General features: G+C 31.7%; 4 protein-coding genes across 5 annotated transcripts; 2 read left to right on the top strand and 2 right to left on the bottom strand.

Moving 5' to 3' along the window:
• Positions 1–417: 417 nt before the first annotated feature.
• On the top strand, positions 418–3,293 carry Prosalpha6 (Proteasome alpha6 subunit). The gene is made up of 5 exons (XM_076442769.1): positions 418–571; positions 893–1,143; positions 1,470–1,629; positions 2,452–2,661; positions 2,755–3,293. Exons 1-5 carry the CDS (start codon positions 569–571, stop codon positions 2,962–2,964), a joined length of 834 nt encoding a protein of 277 aa, XP_076298884.1. The 5' UTR covers positions 418–568; the 3' UTR covers positions 2,965–3,293.
• Positions 3,294–3,376: 83 nt separating this feature from the next.
• Las (lipoyl synthase, mitochondrial) lies at positions 3,377–6,642 on the bottom strand. 2 transcript variants are annotated; one of them, XM_076442762.1, is made up of 6 exons: positions 6,483–6,642; positions 5,081–5,386; positions 4,634–4,790; positions 4,491–4,548; positions 4,256–4,411; positions 3,377–3,807 (listed from the first exon to the last, which is right to left on the bottom strand). In XM_076442762.1, the coding sequence occupies exons 1-6, from the start codon at positions 6,546–6,548 to the stop codon at positions 3,447–3,449; spliced, it is 1,104 nt and encodes a 367-aa protein (XP_076298877.1). In that variant the 5' UTR covers positions 6,549–6,642; the 3' UTR covers positions 3,377–3,446. The 2 variants fall into 2 exon arrangements, with proteins under 2 accessions (XP_076298877.1, XP_076298878.1); XM_076442763.1 differs by lacking the exon at positions 6,483–6,642 and adding an exon at positions 6,056–6,371.
• A 506-nt stretch (positions 6,643–7,148) lies between these two features.
• Positions 7,149–13,603, top strand: LOC143217768 (sterol regulatory element-binding protein 1-like). Its single transcript, XM_076442330.1, has 8 exons — positions 7,149–7,391; positions 7,842–8,456; positions 8,536–8,767; positions 9,380–9,774; positions 9,859–10,791; positions 11,473–11,780; positions 12,113–12,268; positions 13,020–13,603. The coding sequence occupies exons 1-8, from the start codon at positions 7,292–7,294 to the stop codon at positions 13,371–13,373; spliced, it is 3,093 nt and encodes a 1,030-aa protein (XP_076298445.1). The 5' UTR covers positions 7,149–7,291; the 3' UTR covers positions 13,374–13,603.
• LOC143217779 (nuclear receptor 2C2-associated protein) lies at positions 12,112–15,070 on the bottom strand. Its single transcript, XM_076442350.1, has 3 exons — positions 14,777–15,070; positions 14,529–14,619; positions 12,112–14,163 (listed from the first exon to the last, which is right to left on the bottom strand). The coding sequence occupies exons 1-3, from the start codon at positions 14,812–14,814 to the stop codon at positions 13,885–13,887; spliced, it is 408 nt and encodes a 135-aa protein (XP_076298465.1). The 5' UTR covers positions 14,815–15,070; the 3' UTR covers positions 12,112–13,884.
• Positions 15,071–15,425: the final 355 nt, after the last annotated feature.

Genomic DNA, 15,425 nt, shown 5'->3' with positions numbered 1-15,425 from the left:
TATGCTGTAATAATAATAATTAATAGTATACAATTTGTCCAATAAGATGTCCAATAACAGACTATATGTATATAGCACTTTGCCCACATCCGTCATCTGGAATATAGATGAAATAATCTTGGAATACTATACGTAATAATATATGGAGAGAGAGAGAGAGAGAGAGAGAAAGAGAGAGAGACAGAGAGTGAGTGAATCTTCCTGCCACAAATAAATAAATAAGTCTGTGTTCTGTGTGATATAGATCGCTTCATTTGCATGCAAATATGTCAATATATATATTGATATATGTAGGCGAAATGAAAATTGGAAAATAGTAATGGGGTTACGTGACCCTACAATAATGCGCAAAAATACATTGGATGATAGGTCTATCCTTATATCTAGTCCGTGCCTATAGTTTAAAATTGCAGTCGCCGAGATTACGCTTCACTATCGCAGAGTTTCCCATCTATTACTTGCACAATCATTTATCCCGGTGCATGACAGTTGTTTTCTGAAAATTCATCGTAAGGTGTAAAGTTATTTTGCAGCTTTTTATTGTTTGTTAGCCGTACATTATTAAATAATGGTATTTGTTTTATATATTTTGTTATAGATTAATCGATCTATATAATTCTATATAATGCAAACTATTTAATAAAAAGTAACTTTCATAAGCATCATAGTATTTGCAAAGCCAAATGTGTACCATTCAAGATCTGTTTAAAGTTGCAATTTCGGAATTTTTTATTAAAATTTATAAAATAATAGACATATATACTTCTCATATTGTTGTACATTTAGTATCTATTTCATTAAGTCGTGAACTTATTATATCAAAATAGTTTGTGATATTAATGTTGGGTTATAATCATTATTGTAATATAAAATATTTATAATAAATTTTCAGTTCCGTAACCAGTACGATAGCGACGTAACGGTATGGAGTCCACAGGGACGTTTACATCAAGTAGAATATGCGATGGAGGCTGTGAAACTAGGATCAGCCACTGTCGGACTTAAAAATAAGACGCATACTGTTCTTATTGCGTTAAAACGAGCTTCTTCTGAACTATCAGCGCATCAGAAGAAAATTATTCCTATAGACAAGCACATGGGAATATCTATTTCAGGTTTAACCGCCGACGCTAGAATGCTAAGGTATATAACACACGCCTTCCAAGTTTAATTTCAATGTATTTTACATTAATATATTTAACTCTCGGCCAGTGGAACCTGACAATATTTACGCATGTAAGAGAGCTATAGCTGTGTGCGTGAGTTCAGCAACAGGCTAGCATGCACCAATGCTACATGCTGCCGAATGATGCAAATTATATTTTTATATCACCATACTTGCCTCCTTTAACGGTACAACTTTATAACTCTGTTGTACATTCAAGTTACCTCTGTGCTGTCCGAGGGTTTATGTTGTTCATAAACTCTAACCGTATTAAGATTATTAATTTATTTTCATATATATGCAGTCGATACATGCGAACCGAATGCTTAAATTACAAATATTCTCATGACGATGTATTACCAGTAAGTCGTTTAATGGCGTCGCTAGGAAATAAATTACAAACTTGTACTCAAAGATACGATAGAAGACCATATGGTGTTGGTTTACTAATAGCTGGATATGATGTAAGTTATTCAAAATATATCTATTCTATTCATTAGTTTTTCGTTAGTGGCAATATAACATTAATTAAAATAATACAACAGTTTTTTTAAATTCCTCTAATGTTTTTACTGTTTTAAATTGCACCTATTTATTTTTGCCATAAATGCATAAAATCCGCTGTCTAGTTATTAGATTCAAGAAAGCACAAACAAGATATTTTGACAACTATATTTTACTATACCAATTATAGAATAGTTGACAATGTTAGTGTCATTGTTGTATGCAAAATTATGTTTGTCTAATCATAGATGCCTGAATACTAGCTAAAGCGTTTAAACTTAATTTCTCCATTTTCAATATGTTTATGGTTTTTACAATCCAACAATTAGCCAGTTTAACATATTTCATTAAGAAAATTCCTTACCTCTTCCGATCTAATCTTTTTTTATGAAGGATTATGCTGTGCCTGTTTGTATATGTTATTTCAATGCACCCTATATATTATCTTCCTTTTATTAAAGGTTTATAATTCTTCGCAACATCTGACATTTGGTTTGCTAACAAAAAATAAATATAAATGCAGAGTGATAGAGGTGTGCAAGATGCCGAAAATGTCTCAAATATATCAGGATTCCGGAGCACATTCGAGTTTACGAAAATTCTCAGGAATTCCGATATATTTCCCGACATTTTCAGGTTCTTGTAAACCTCTAGTGATAGCATCGAATGTATTCTATTTCATAATGCAAAGCAAAAGTGCTTAATTTGCATTAAATTCGAACAATTGCATCCAATAGAAATTGAAGAAATAATAAATGGCACAATGTTGTTAATGTTTCCAGGATCAAGGACCTCATATTTACCAAACTTGTCCTTCATCAAATTTCTTTGACTGTAAAGCAATGGCTATCGGAGCACGTTCTCAAAGTGCTCGAACGTATTTAGAGAAGCATCTGAACGAATTCATGTCATGCAATCTCGATGAACTTGTAAAGCATGGTCTTCGTGCTTTAAGAGATACACTACCTAATGAAGTTGATTTATCAGTTAAGGTAAAATTATTCAATTTTGTTACACGTACTTATATAAAGTAGTTTTATATTTTTGAAAACTTTTAAGTAATAACATGATCAATTTTTTTTCAGAACGTTTCTATTGCTGTAGTAGGAAAGAATACAGATTTTACAGTGTTCGATGAAGAAATAACCTCTGCTTACTTATCTCAAATTGAAGATGATAAACGCGGAAGACCTACCGAACCTGATACAGAACAAGATTCGAGACCTCCGCAACCACCACCATCCGACGAAGGTCCACGAGATCCTCAAGTTGCAGTTGCAATGGAGACAGATTAAAAATACTGTAATATATTTTATGTATACATGGAAAAAGAATACGCATTTTGTGTTTAAAATTTGTATCTTTACTATTGTCACTATCACTTTTAATACAATAGAAATTATTACTGGGTCATGACAATTTGGTTAAACGATCCTTACAACATTAAACACTTAGTTTTCTACATAGTACAACTGTTTGTACACATTTTTTTACATTTTAACAAAATTTACAATTTACATTACAGTAAGTATTCACAAATAGAAATCTATGCTTATAACTAGACTGCGGATCTTTAAAAAAAATCTGTCAAAAAATGCTAGAAAATAAAATTCCACAGAATTTAGTCCGATTTTTATTTATTTCAGATCTACAAAGGCTACTACCACTGAAAATGACATTTCACATGATCCCACTTCCTTAAAATTTGCCTACAAAAATTGAAAATTGCATGAACATCCACAGTCTACTTATAACTAATTGCAACATAATAGTACCTTCATTGCTGTTCAGTTTTTTTGTCTCTCTGTTTCTTTAAAATGTTTGTTAAGAAAAATTCTCCAGCTCTGTAAGATGATCGTACTAATGGACCACTTGCAGTATACAAGAATCCCATTTCATTCCCTACATTTTCCCATTTTTTAAACTTCTCTGGTGTGACATACTCGATAACTTTTAAATGTCTTTTCGTGGGTTGCATGTATTGCCCAAGAGTTAATGCACCTACACCAACATCTCTTAAGTCTTTCATGGTTTGTTCAATTTCTTCATCAGTTTCACCTAATCCCAACATTATCGATGATTTTGTAATTAATCTTTGATTTAGCTCTTTCGCCGTTTTCAACACGTGTAGTGACTGTCTGTGTAATACATAAATATTAGTTTGTACAAATTTTGTTGAAAATCATATACAGGGTGTTCCGTGTAACGCAACGCACGATTTTTCAACCATTTGCAGCCGTCTGACGTCTGACAAAGAAGTTTACGACAAGAGTTGCAGGGTATGGAGTGCGCAATAGATATCGGTAAAAAGAATTTCGAAAAAGTTTGTTTTTCACTTTGGGTTTTACAAATAAAAACACATATTTCTTTGTTTTACAATATTTAGAGAACGTCGCGTCGAGACGAATTGTCGAAATAAACTGTTTTCGAAACAAGAAATTTTTTTACTGATATCTATTGTACACTCCATACCCTGCAACTCTTGTTGTAAATATTTTTTGTCAGATGCCTGCAAGTAGATGAAAAATTGTGCGTCGCGTTAGACGGAACACACTGTATTTGTTTAGAATTATTAATTAGAGATACCTGTACTGAGCTCGTCTATCTCGAACGAATGGAGTTAAACGTTCAACAGTTTCGATGTTATGAGCGAAAACATCAAGATTAGAATGAACAATTGTTGTAATACAATTTTCATTTCCTCTAAAATCTGGTACCAAACATTCCACTAAAATACTGCTCCTAGAAGAATGTATAAAATTAATTGTAAATATTTGTTACCTCCTAAACAATATGTATAAGAAAAAATTAGATTGTGTACCTCTTTTTAAGTTCTTTCACTGTTTCTGCAATATGATTTGCTCCACCATCATCTAAATCTATAAAATATAAAATTTCAAGTTACTGCCATTTTTATGGATACGATTTATATTCTCATGAGAATTGTGAACAATAATAACTAACCATCTCTGTCGACAGAGGTGAGTACAACATAATCCAAACCCCATTCTGTTATCGCAGTTGCTGTATTCACTGGTTCTTCTGGATCTAATGGCAATGGTGTGCGAGATGTTTTTACAGAACAGAAACGACAACCACGAGTACATGTATCTCCCATTAACTATAGTAAATTGTTGTCCACTATTACATATCCATAATGTTAATTTGAATCATGAATTAATTTTTGAACGTCATTGCAATCCAATAAATGAGTGAATCTCATTAAAAATAAAATTATACATTATAAAATTACCTAATAACAAAGTAAGAAATACTTCAAATGGCAAATAACGAAATAATTATATCATATATAGATTCATTATATACTTATCGACAGTTAACAGTTTAATTACAAGTCAAAATAAGGAATGTATGAAGTAACAAAATATATGAAAATGATTGTATACAAACCATAATAGTAGCAGTGGCGGTACCATGTTTGTCACCTCCCCAACATTCTCCTATGTTAGGACATCGTGCCTCTTCACACACTGTACTTAATTTTAATTGCCTTAATTGTGACTTTATCCTATTGTAACTTGAACCCATTGGTATTTCTGTTTTCAGCCAAGGCGGTAGCCTTAAGCGAGAACTATCCCCTTTTTCTAATTTTAATTTGCCATCGTACTCTTTGAAAGCTCCATCGATGAAGTCCCCTAACTTGGGACCATCTTCTAATTTTTCAGAAAATGTTTTTTCTTTTACGCATTGTATACTCTATATGGGAAAGAAAAAATTTTATTTCATATATAATATGTAAGTACTTTATTGTTTTAAAATGTAGGATACATTAACTATTTATGGGATGTGTTATACATGTATGTATATGAATTGTACAGGGTCAGTCAGTAAAAATTACTTCCTGAAATCACTCATTAGTTATTGACTTTATCAAAAATGTTTTTAATGGAGTTTATTATATCGAAGAGAGCTTATTAGAAGAACACAGTTCAATTTTTTAAGGCCTTATATTTTCTGATATATCAAGGTGACCTTGAATTTGTCAAATGACACTGTATATTTCTTTTGTTGCTACATTGTAGTCCTTAAAAATACAAATGCATAACGAAACAAAAAGGTGTGGAGAATAATGTAACTGCATTGCTTATTTTCAGTGTTTTGCGTTAAGGTTCAAAGTCAATTGTACATTATTATAGGTTGTTGAATTTGTATTTTTAAGGACTATAATGTGTAGCAACAAAAAAGATATACAGTGTCATTTGTAAACTCAAGGTCACCTTGATACCTTAGAAAACATACGGCCTCAAAAAATTAAACTGTGCTTTCTAATGAGCCCTCTCGGAAACAATAAATTTTATTTCCAATATTTCTTGATAAAGTCAATAAATAATGATTTATTTCAGGTGGTAATTTTTACTGACTCACCATATATGCTGTGACATCCACTAATATTCATCTTGAAAACAGGATAACTTTATAAAATTAGACCAACTGACTTGAGTTTTTTGATAAGTTAGAAGAATAAGTTTAGTAGACGACGTGTACACGCGAAATTTCGAAGATATTTTCGAAGTTATTATAGAAAATTTCCAAAGCATATTTTATAAATTTAGGTCACTTATATATATTCTGAAAATGTCATTATTCATAATGTTGTATGTACATTATACAAAAAATGTATATATATGTACATGTTATGTAATATGGACAAAAAATTATATAGATTTTATACTTTAGTCTTATAATATGGTACGTAATATACAATTTAAGGATTATAAGAAACAATAACAATTATCATTTCGATACTTGTTAATCATTAATGTATATATATAAAAAGAAATAAGTGACTCACTGCAGCATGAAAATTACAAATGGATAATATTTTTGTTCTATTTGAACTACGAAGTATTGGAAACATCTCTACTTATCAACATTGACATTTGAATAACCTCTAAAAATCAACTAAAACAACTTTTCTTTCGACCATAAAATAGTAACTACTAAAAGGTCAACTCATGTATATAGACTGAGAGAAGAGAGCAGGAAAGCGCGTGCGCCAGTTTTCAAGAAATGCATTACACATGCACATGATCACACACACGATTTATACATATTTTATATTTACATATGTATTTGGCAGTATTTGGTCATGATTTGGTCATAATATAACTATAACTCACTATAACTGAATGAAAACAAAATTATAATATCCCATATACATATATATGTATATATATATATTTATCTTCTTACATTCGATGCATTTCAGAATGCAACTCTTGATCTCCAATGAAATCTTTTCTGTAATATTTATTCATGAAGACACTTTCAAACATAAATGAATAATTGAATATCTTTTATTATGCAAATTATATTTCCATGTTACATTTCATGAAAATTTGAATACTGTCGACATCGACAATCGACAGTGACTTGTTTTGATAAAAACGCGTCTATAGTTTGTAATAAATTTTGTAAACTTAGTAACACATACTGACGTAATATCATCCGATCTTTAGAAACTTTCTGATTGGTTGTGGCGAAGGTAGGGTGACCGTTCATAATTTGTTAGTTATTACGTTTGACATATCAACGAGTTCTGTTGTTTTAATAAAGGTGTTTATTTAATGAAAATAAATATCTAATATATAGTATGCCATAATGGCAGAACCTGAGGGATGGTCTTCAACACAAGACAACGATTTTTCGAATTTTCAGTCAAATGACAGCTTTAATTTAAACGAAGTAGCTGGTATCGATGGTAAGTCTCGTGTAGTATTTATGAAATTATACTTTATAATTTCATTTGAAACACATGACATTTCCAAATTTCACTTCTTTCATATCTTTTTCATAGTTTAGTTTATTAACAGTTCAATTTCCTATGATTTTATAAATATACACTTACAAGTTTTGAAGACATGAAATCTGGAAAAGTATTTTCAGAATCATTCCTTACATATTATGAATAAATTCGTTTAAATGATTATAAGTACAAACCACGATAATCTTATTTATTCAATGAACAGTTTCGACATTTTTTAAAATTATGTACGAATTAATATTTTACATGTACAGTCTAACAATAACAATGTTTTCAAAATTGTTACAAAACATTTTATACAATGGAAATCGAATAAATATTTAAAAATAAATCTTTATTACTACACATATCTATACTGTTAATATCTATTTCATATTTGAATTTCAGATCTCATTACAAATTGTGAAAGCGAACTATTGAAAAATGGAAATTTGTTCAGTGATGATGCATTGTTATCGCAACTGGACGAGCCCTTGAGCATGGATATAGAAGGATTGGATTTCTTAAATTTTAATACTCAGGAGGAATTTAAAGAATTCAAAGAATTTCAGGATTTCAAAGATCCAAATATCATTAAATCTTTGACAAATGGAAATGTTATGTTAACATCTCCAGTAGCGGAGAATACACAGCAAATTCCATGTGTAACTCAACAACAGCTGCCACAGCAACAAAAACTGCAGCAGCAGCAGCTGCAACAACAGCAACCAATACAAGACATACCATCTGTACAAAGTAGACCGCAAAGAATATCTGTTACACCAGCACCTACAGTATTTAATTCGCAATATGCTATTCCACAAAATGTAAACTTCAGTGTTCAATCACCTGTTGTAACAATAGCGCCGGTTACACAACAGAGGCAGTTGCTTCTTCCAGCAAAAATTATCAAATCAGATTCAGTTGTCTACTCCAGAGGAGCGCAAGCTGTTACTTCAACATCAGTACCACATCAAATACATACTTTAGTAAATACTGCTAACGGAACTGTTCTCACTACTGGTGAGAATAATTAGTAATTAATTATACGATTTGAAGGTAACACTTAAAACCATTTAAAAATGTTTAAATTTTCAACTAGGTATCCCTGTTGTACTTGACACCGATAAAGTACAGATTAACCGTTTGAATACAAGCACACATGTGACCGTACCTCGGGTAAAGGAAGTAAAACGTAGTGCTCACAATGCTATCGAACGACGTTACAGAACATCGATCAATGATAAAATTATAGAATTAAAAAATATTATTGTCGGAGAGGATGCTAAATTAAATAAGTCAGCCATCTTAAGAAAGACTATAGACTATATAAGGTATATTAAATTATATTTAATTCTCCATGTACAGTGTTTGTAAAAAGTATTCATACATCGAAGGATGTATAAACGAAAACGAATAACTTTCTTGATATTGGACCATACAGCTTGAGCTTATTTGAGGTGTTTGAAAATTTTCATTAAAGGCACAGATAAAATAGTTAAAAATCATGACTAGACAGTGGATCTTTATGCAAAATAAAAATTTATCAGCCAGATTGCAACAAACTGGAGTGAAATAGAAATTTATTTTGTTTCTAAATATGTTTAATAGATTGAAAATAATATAACCGCATCTCTAAATTTTTCGAATATTTGTACTGTTTTAAATTACACCTAGTAATTTTTAGCATAAATGCATAAAATCCGCTGTCTAATCATGACCATTACTTTTCTCTTTGTAATCGCGACCAATAGCAATTTTTAGAAAATATGATCTACTTCTAATTGTTTATTTCTAACATTTAACAAACTATCAAGTCATCTGATCCTAATAGCAATCTCAAAAAAGTTACTCGCTTCTAAAGGGTTTACAAATACTTTTTATACCCACTGCATGTATTAGATTGCATACGAAGAAGACATACTACACAAAGATGAAAATTTCAGATTTCTCCAGAATTCTAATGCAAAACTGAAAGCAGAAAATATGACTCTAAAAATGACTGCACAGAAGCAAAATCTGCGCGATTTATTGGTATGCGGGGAGTTGACACCGCCGAGATCAGATTCGAGCGAACCGTCTTTGTCTCCTGCGCCAGCACCATTATCTCCACCATCTCCATCATCCATAAAAGATGATCCGGATGTATTACAAAACATGCATTCAACACCTATTTTGACAAATACAGGAATAAGAGACCACACTAGGCTTACGCTTTGTGGATTTATATTCCTATTTTTAATATTCAACCCTCTGGGTTTTGTTTTCAATAACGTTGGAAGATTCAAATCCGATTACGTGGATACTAAAGTGGATGGCCGTACAATTCTCAACTATCAAGGTAGAGCAGCATCGCTACATCATTGTACGTACAATATAGTAGGAATATACATATAATTAAGAAACAATATTATTTATTTTACAGATCAATCCGATTTTGAAAATCCACTATGGAGTAATGTGTTTTTATGGTTAACAAATATTATACTTTTAATCGGTGGGGTTTGTAGATTATTACTTTACGGTGATCCAATATTACCACCCGATAGTAAAGTGTTTCTTGAACTTCACCGATGGAGACGTCAAGCGGAATTTAATATATCTAAAAACGAATGCAGTCAAGCGTGTCGTGATTTACATCAATGCTTACAATATTTTGGTCGTCCATATCCAGCATCACGTACAGAGGCTTGGCTTGCCACTACTTGGCAAATCATCAGACAGCTTCTCCATAAATTATGGATTGGAAAATGGATTTTATATACTCACAAATGGTTTTCGGAGAAAACCACTCGGCAACAAGCGGAAATGTCTGCCATGGAAATAGCGATTATCTACCAACATATGTTGTGTTTACGTTTGACCGAAGGATCAAAGAGTGGGACGTTGTATCTTTCTCTGTCCGCAGTAAATTATGCTGAAGCTGCTGGCGAAACAATGCCAAAATCGTTGTTAGCTGAAATATATATTAACGCTGCACTTTATTTCAAACAATCGCTCTTTCCGTTCATCCACAAATATTATTTGGGCAAAGCACGTATATTATTATCGTCATGCACAATTCCACCAAAGTTAAAATGGATTATGAGTGATGAGGGAGCGAAATTTTTGATACTTCAGAAATGGCAGTATGGAGATCAACCAGATAATGAATTTACATCTCAAAGCAGCAAAGCTGATCCTCTATCGTATGCATCGCGCGCATACAGAGATTATTTAATTGGTCATTGTTTACGTATTTTAACTGGTACAGCTGGAGATGCTCATTTATCTTCCATTCTGGAGTATGGACAAAGCATCATGGCTTCTGCTGGTGTTGATGCTGGTTTCTTATGTACAGATAAAGTTACCGTTACGCGTAAGTTAATATAAAATCAAATTTAATTAAGTAATTTTTATTTTAAGCTAGATTTTTGTCTTGTAATAACCCTTTTGCAGCCAACCAAAATGTATAGATTATTTAAAACCTTTTGTATATATTCAACATATTTGTACAAATTCTTATCTTAAAGGGGTAGATTCGTTTTTCACCATATATTACCATATCACCATATTTGCCTCCTTTAACAGTACAACTTTTCTCTGTAAACTTTTTCTTCTATCTTCAAGCCTAGCATAGCTACTAGTTAGGTGGCCTGTTTCTCGTGAATTACCCGGTATATGTTAATGTAATAAATAATTTAGAAGATAAAGCTTTTTTGTACAAAATAGGACTTTTGAGGGCGATCACGGCCTAGATTGATCTTGTACCTATCGCTTTTGACTACTGGAAACCCCATTGTTGCACCTTTGCAATCTTGGAAACGAGTCTACTGCTTGAAGACTATAAATTAATATATTAGTGAGCGAAGAATAGACATACAGAAAAATTTTGTAATATTTTTAGAGGAACATGTTGAAAGAAATGCAGTAAATGATTACCGGTTGGCTACACAAGGGATAAGAACAATCTTATTTTGTAGATATCACCTTGGAAGTTAGAAGTTATTTTTATTGAATATTAATTTGTGAAATGACGATTGTTAATCTTTTATTTTAGATTGTGAGGATGAAATTGGATTATGGTGGGGAGCAGTTATCTACGTAGCGGCATGTTGGAGATTAAGAGAGGACGACTCGCAAGCTTGGAGTATCGTTGAGAGTAAATTTCCCTATGAAAAAAATTATCAACTTTGCAATAATAACAACAGTGTCAGTCCATTGCCGTATATTGTACTGAATGCTTTGCAAGCAGCGAAAGCTACAACTAAATCGGCTTCTATGCGTCTGATTGATCAAGCAGGAATATTACTTGAACAATGCTTGGTTTATTATAATTGCAAACAACAGTCGTCGCAAAATGTTTTGGTGAGATATTTAGTTTTTCTATATTTATTATGTCTCAATGTATATGAATAATATGTATATAAATGTTTGATAAAGTTACACACTGCTTTATACGTACTATTTAATTGAAGATCTGAAAATTATTTAGTAGAGATACTGCTAATACCTGTACATCTGCTTTCTTGTTACAAGTGTGCATTGTAGTTGCATTGCATGAAATATAACTATGCAATACTTCTACAGTGCAATTCCTGTGGCAAGTCTCTGCACCACGCGTAGATAGCTTTAATCAAATTTGTGCATATGCTTGATGTTCCCTAATGATTTTTTATAAACATCTTGAAATTTTTCAGCTCACACAATTATGGATTTGCGACTGGTTACTTGAAATGCGAACTATGCTTTGGCAAGAATTGGATAATGACTCGGAAAGGCCGAGTATAAACATTTCTTTGGGAAACTTCCAGCGTGATTTAGCCTGTTTGAGGCAATTGTGTCAACACATTCCAGTAAGTACGAAGTGGTTCAAATACTATGAAGGAATATACAGTGTGTCCCACGAACTCTGTCCACTTGAATATCTTGGTTATTTCAAATAATACGAGAAAACGTTACGTTCAGAAGTTGTAGGGTTTAAGAAACTACATAATATGGCATAAATGGTATTTTTCCAAGTGGAGGTGTACAGAAGATATAGAGGTCAGCTTTGTTCTTTTAAATGGAATGTCCAATTTCTTATGCTCGATTCGATAGATTGGTGTATTATGAATATAAAAGTACTAAAGTGTATTTATCCTAAAACTTACCGTTGCTGTGATGTTTGACTGTTTTCATTCTATTACTTTAATTATGGAACGTATTCGATTTACATTTGACTTAAGGAGTATATCCTCGAATACGTTCCATAATGAAAGTAATAGAGTGAAAACAGTCAAATATCTCAGCAACGGTAAGTTTTAGGACAAATACAATTTAGTACTTTTATACTGAGAATACGCCAATCTATCGAAATCGAGCATAAAAAATTAGATACATATATTTAAAAAAATAAAGGTGACCTCTATATCTTCTGTACGCCTCTACCTGCAAGAATACCATTTATACCATATTACATATGTAGTTTCTTAAACTCTACAGCTTCTGTAAATAATATTTTCTCGTATTGTTTGAAATAACCAAGATATTCAAGTGGCCAGAGTTCGTAGGACACTGTATATTTAGGCCTTAATCTGTTATACTTATTAATTATATATATTTTAGTCAACGTTGGCACGTGTATTCCTTTACGAAGCTACAGTACGCATAATGGCAGGAGCAACACCAGTGAAAACTCAAGTACTGTTAGACCGCAGCTTGCATCACAGAAATTCTCGTTCTTCAATTATTTGCGGCAAAGATCGGTCACAAGAACAATATAGTGGTGAAAGGGAGCACGCAGTCGCTTTATGTTTAGCATGCCGCCATTTGCCTACATTATTATTAGCTTCACCTGGAGAACGTGCAGGTATGCTTGCAGAAGCTGCAAAAACTCTTGAAAGAGTAGGCGATAGAAAGAGACTTCAAGAATGTTATAAACTAATGCGACAATTGGGGCCTGCAATCTCTGTCAATTAATGCGAAGTAACAATGATTCTGATGTTTAATAACATAGTATATTATGTAAGTTTATTGTACATATTTAAATTTAGAATTCAGAGAATTCTTTTAGATTTTAAGTTAGACTACCAAATTTTTGTTAAACTGATTGTTTTTGTAAATTGACAGTGAACATTCATCATTTGATCATTTTGGGTTTATTATGTACCTATTCACTTTGTATCATACAATAAACTTCTTGTAATGTCTATCAAGATGTTTATCTTCCTGTTTATATAATTATGAGATATGCGCGTTGAAACAAAATTAAAAGATAATATATTTCAGATATATATATATTGGACGTAACTGTTACTGTATCTCGTTTTCACGATGTTGAAGGAACGATAATGCTATGGACGAGATAACGTTTCTTCGATATCGCGGAACCGAGATATCTCGTCCACTGTAGCGAAAGGGTTAATAAGCGATACATGTAAAAGAAAATATACAATATTTAGATGTATTTATTTTATGAACAAAAATATAGCTATGAATATAAAGCTAATCTATATATTATTATTCTACCAAATAAATCTGAACTTTCATTGAATAAAAATTTGAAGGTTTTTGCTCTTTTTGTTTCTTTTAACTTAAATCTTTGCAATGTATTTTTATCTTCTGGAAAAAATGATTCAAGGCACTCGGTTTCTTCATTACCAATTTCTATATGACAATCTTTACCAACAAATCCACCTTGAAATTCAATTTCAAAATAACTTAGGTTACATTCTTGTTCAAAGTCAACAACAATCCACTGTGGAGTTCCCTAAAATAATACCTCAGTTTTACATTATCAATAATTTATGAATATATTGTTTATTTTAAAACAATGTATCTTAACATTTTATCTACCGGTAGATATTTAGGTTTTTGAATAATTGTGCTGTACAAAATGGAAACTTAAAAATCTTCTTTTACACAATAACCCCGAAGGAAATTATTGGATTTTGTTATAGAGAGTGAGTTGTAGATTTGTGGTTAAAGTTGCTGTTGCTATTGAAGGATTCAATAATTTCAACAATTATGGAATAATCACCGGTAGATAATGTGTTAAAACAAATTTAGCGTTTTAGTATATAATTTAAACATTGTATTTATTTAAAGATGTATTTTTAAGAAATATTTTGTTACCGCATCAGAATTCCAACAAGTTTCAGGACAATTGTCGAACATATGTTTTTTTCCATACGACCGATTGTTCTTCTGGAATACTGAGCTGACCCTAAATATGTAATGTAACGTTTTATCATATTTTAGATAGTAACAATCAATTCTTTAGTCTTTTCATATTTTTTTATTATATATATAAAATTGAAAGTTAATAAATTGTTTCTTGCATATATATTAAAGCACATTACATTTCCTAAATAATAACTTACCGGCATTCAAATTTATTCTGTGTTAATAGGCAAGTCATAATAAAATAAATTTCATTAGATTTCCAGTTTCAAATATTTCTTAGCTACGCTTTATCACTTTGATTAACATTTATTTTATACGTAATTTATTTATATATGTACAGTTATGTATGTATTTACATATTATGCGGAATTAGTTAAATAGGTTATATAGAGTATATTTATTTAGAGTATACATTACTGATATATATATATACTATGGACAGAGAGTATATATGAGTATGAGAGTGCTCACGCCACTGATTATCAGTGGCTCACAGTGGCTCACACATCACGCCCGGGCATTGGCCGTGCCACTCCAGCCAGAATACATCCTATATATACAGGGTGTCCCAAAATTTCTTCAACAGCCGGAAATGGGAGGTTCCTGAGATCATTTGAAGCAACATTTTCCTTTGCAAAAATGTTATCCGCGGCTTTGTTTAGGAGTTATTAACGAAAAACACGGACCAATCAGGGCGCGACCTAGACGCGAGTTAGCACAGTCGGCCAATAGACAGTTGGCGTATTTAAAAAAAGAACTAATTCAATCGATATGTCTTCATCTTAGGATGATAATGAGCAAATTCACTCTAGATTAAAAATCACAATTACGGCATGAATGAAGTTA

The sequence above is a fragment of the Lasioglossum baleicum genome, chromosome 18 (assembly GCF_051020765.1).
Source record: "Lasioglossum baleicum chromosome 18, iyLasBale1, whole genome shotgun sequence".
Lineage (NCBI taxonomy): Eukaryota > Metazoa > Arthropoda > Insecta > Hymenoptera > Halictidae > Lasioglossum > Lasioglossum baleicum.
The sequence above is the reverse complement of the archived record's forward strand: the minus strand, read 5'-3'. Positions and strand labels throughout refer to the sequence as shown.

Bases quoted from the DNA above. Each gene is read 5' to 3' on its own strand.
- Prosalpha6 (XM_076442769.1), top strand. The intron at 1,630-2,451 runs GTAAGTTATTCA...TAATGTTTCCAG, and splicing joins TACTAATAGCTGGATATGAT to GATCAAGGACCTCATATTTA. The intron at 2,662-2,754 runs GTAAAATTATTC...ATTTTTTTTCAG, and splicing joins AAGTTGATTTATCAGTTAAG to AACGTTTCTATTGCTGTAGT.
- Las (XM_076442762.1), bottom strand. From the start codon at position 6,548: ATGTTTCCAATACTTCGTAGTTCAAATAGAACAAAAATATTATCCATT. The intron at 5,387-6,482 runs GTGAGTCACTTA...TTTCCCATATAG, and splicing joins TTTGTAATTTTCATGCTGCA to AGTATACAATGCGTAAAAGA. The intron at 4,549-4,633 runs GTTAGTTATTAT...TATATTTTATAG, and splicing joins CACCTCTGTCGACAGAGATG to ATTTAGATGATGGTGGAGCA.
- LOC143217768 (XM_076442330.1), top strand. From the start codon at position 7,292: ATGGCAGAACCTGAGGGATGGTCTTCAACACAAGACAACGATTTTTCG. The intron at 8,768-9,379 runs GTATATTAAATT...TGAAAATTTCAG, and splicing joins AAGACTATAGACTATATAAG to ATTTCTCCAGAATTCTAATG. The intron at 12,269-13,019 runs GTAAGTACGAAG...TATATATTTTAG, and splicing joins AATTGTGTCAACACATTCCA to TCAACGTTGGCACGTGTATT.
- LOC143217779 (XM_076442350.1), bottom strand. From the start codon at position 14,814: ATGACTTGCCTATTAACACAGAATAAATTTGAATGCCG. The intron at 14,620-14,776 runs GTAAGTTATTAT...TTACATATTTAG, and splicing joins CAGAATAAATTTGAATGCCG to GGTCAGCTCAGTATTCCAGA. The intron at 14,164-14,528 runs GTAACAAAATAT...GTATTATTTTAG, and splicing joins CTTGTTGGAATTCTGATGCG to GGAACTCCACAGTGGATTGT.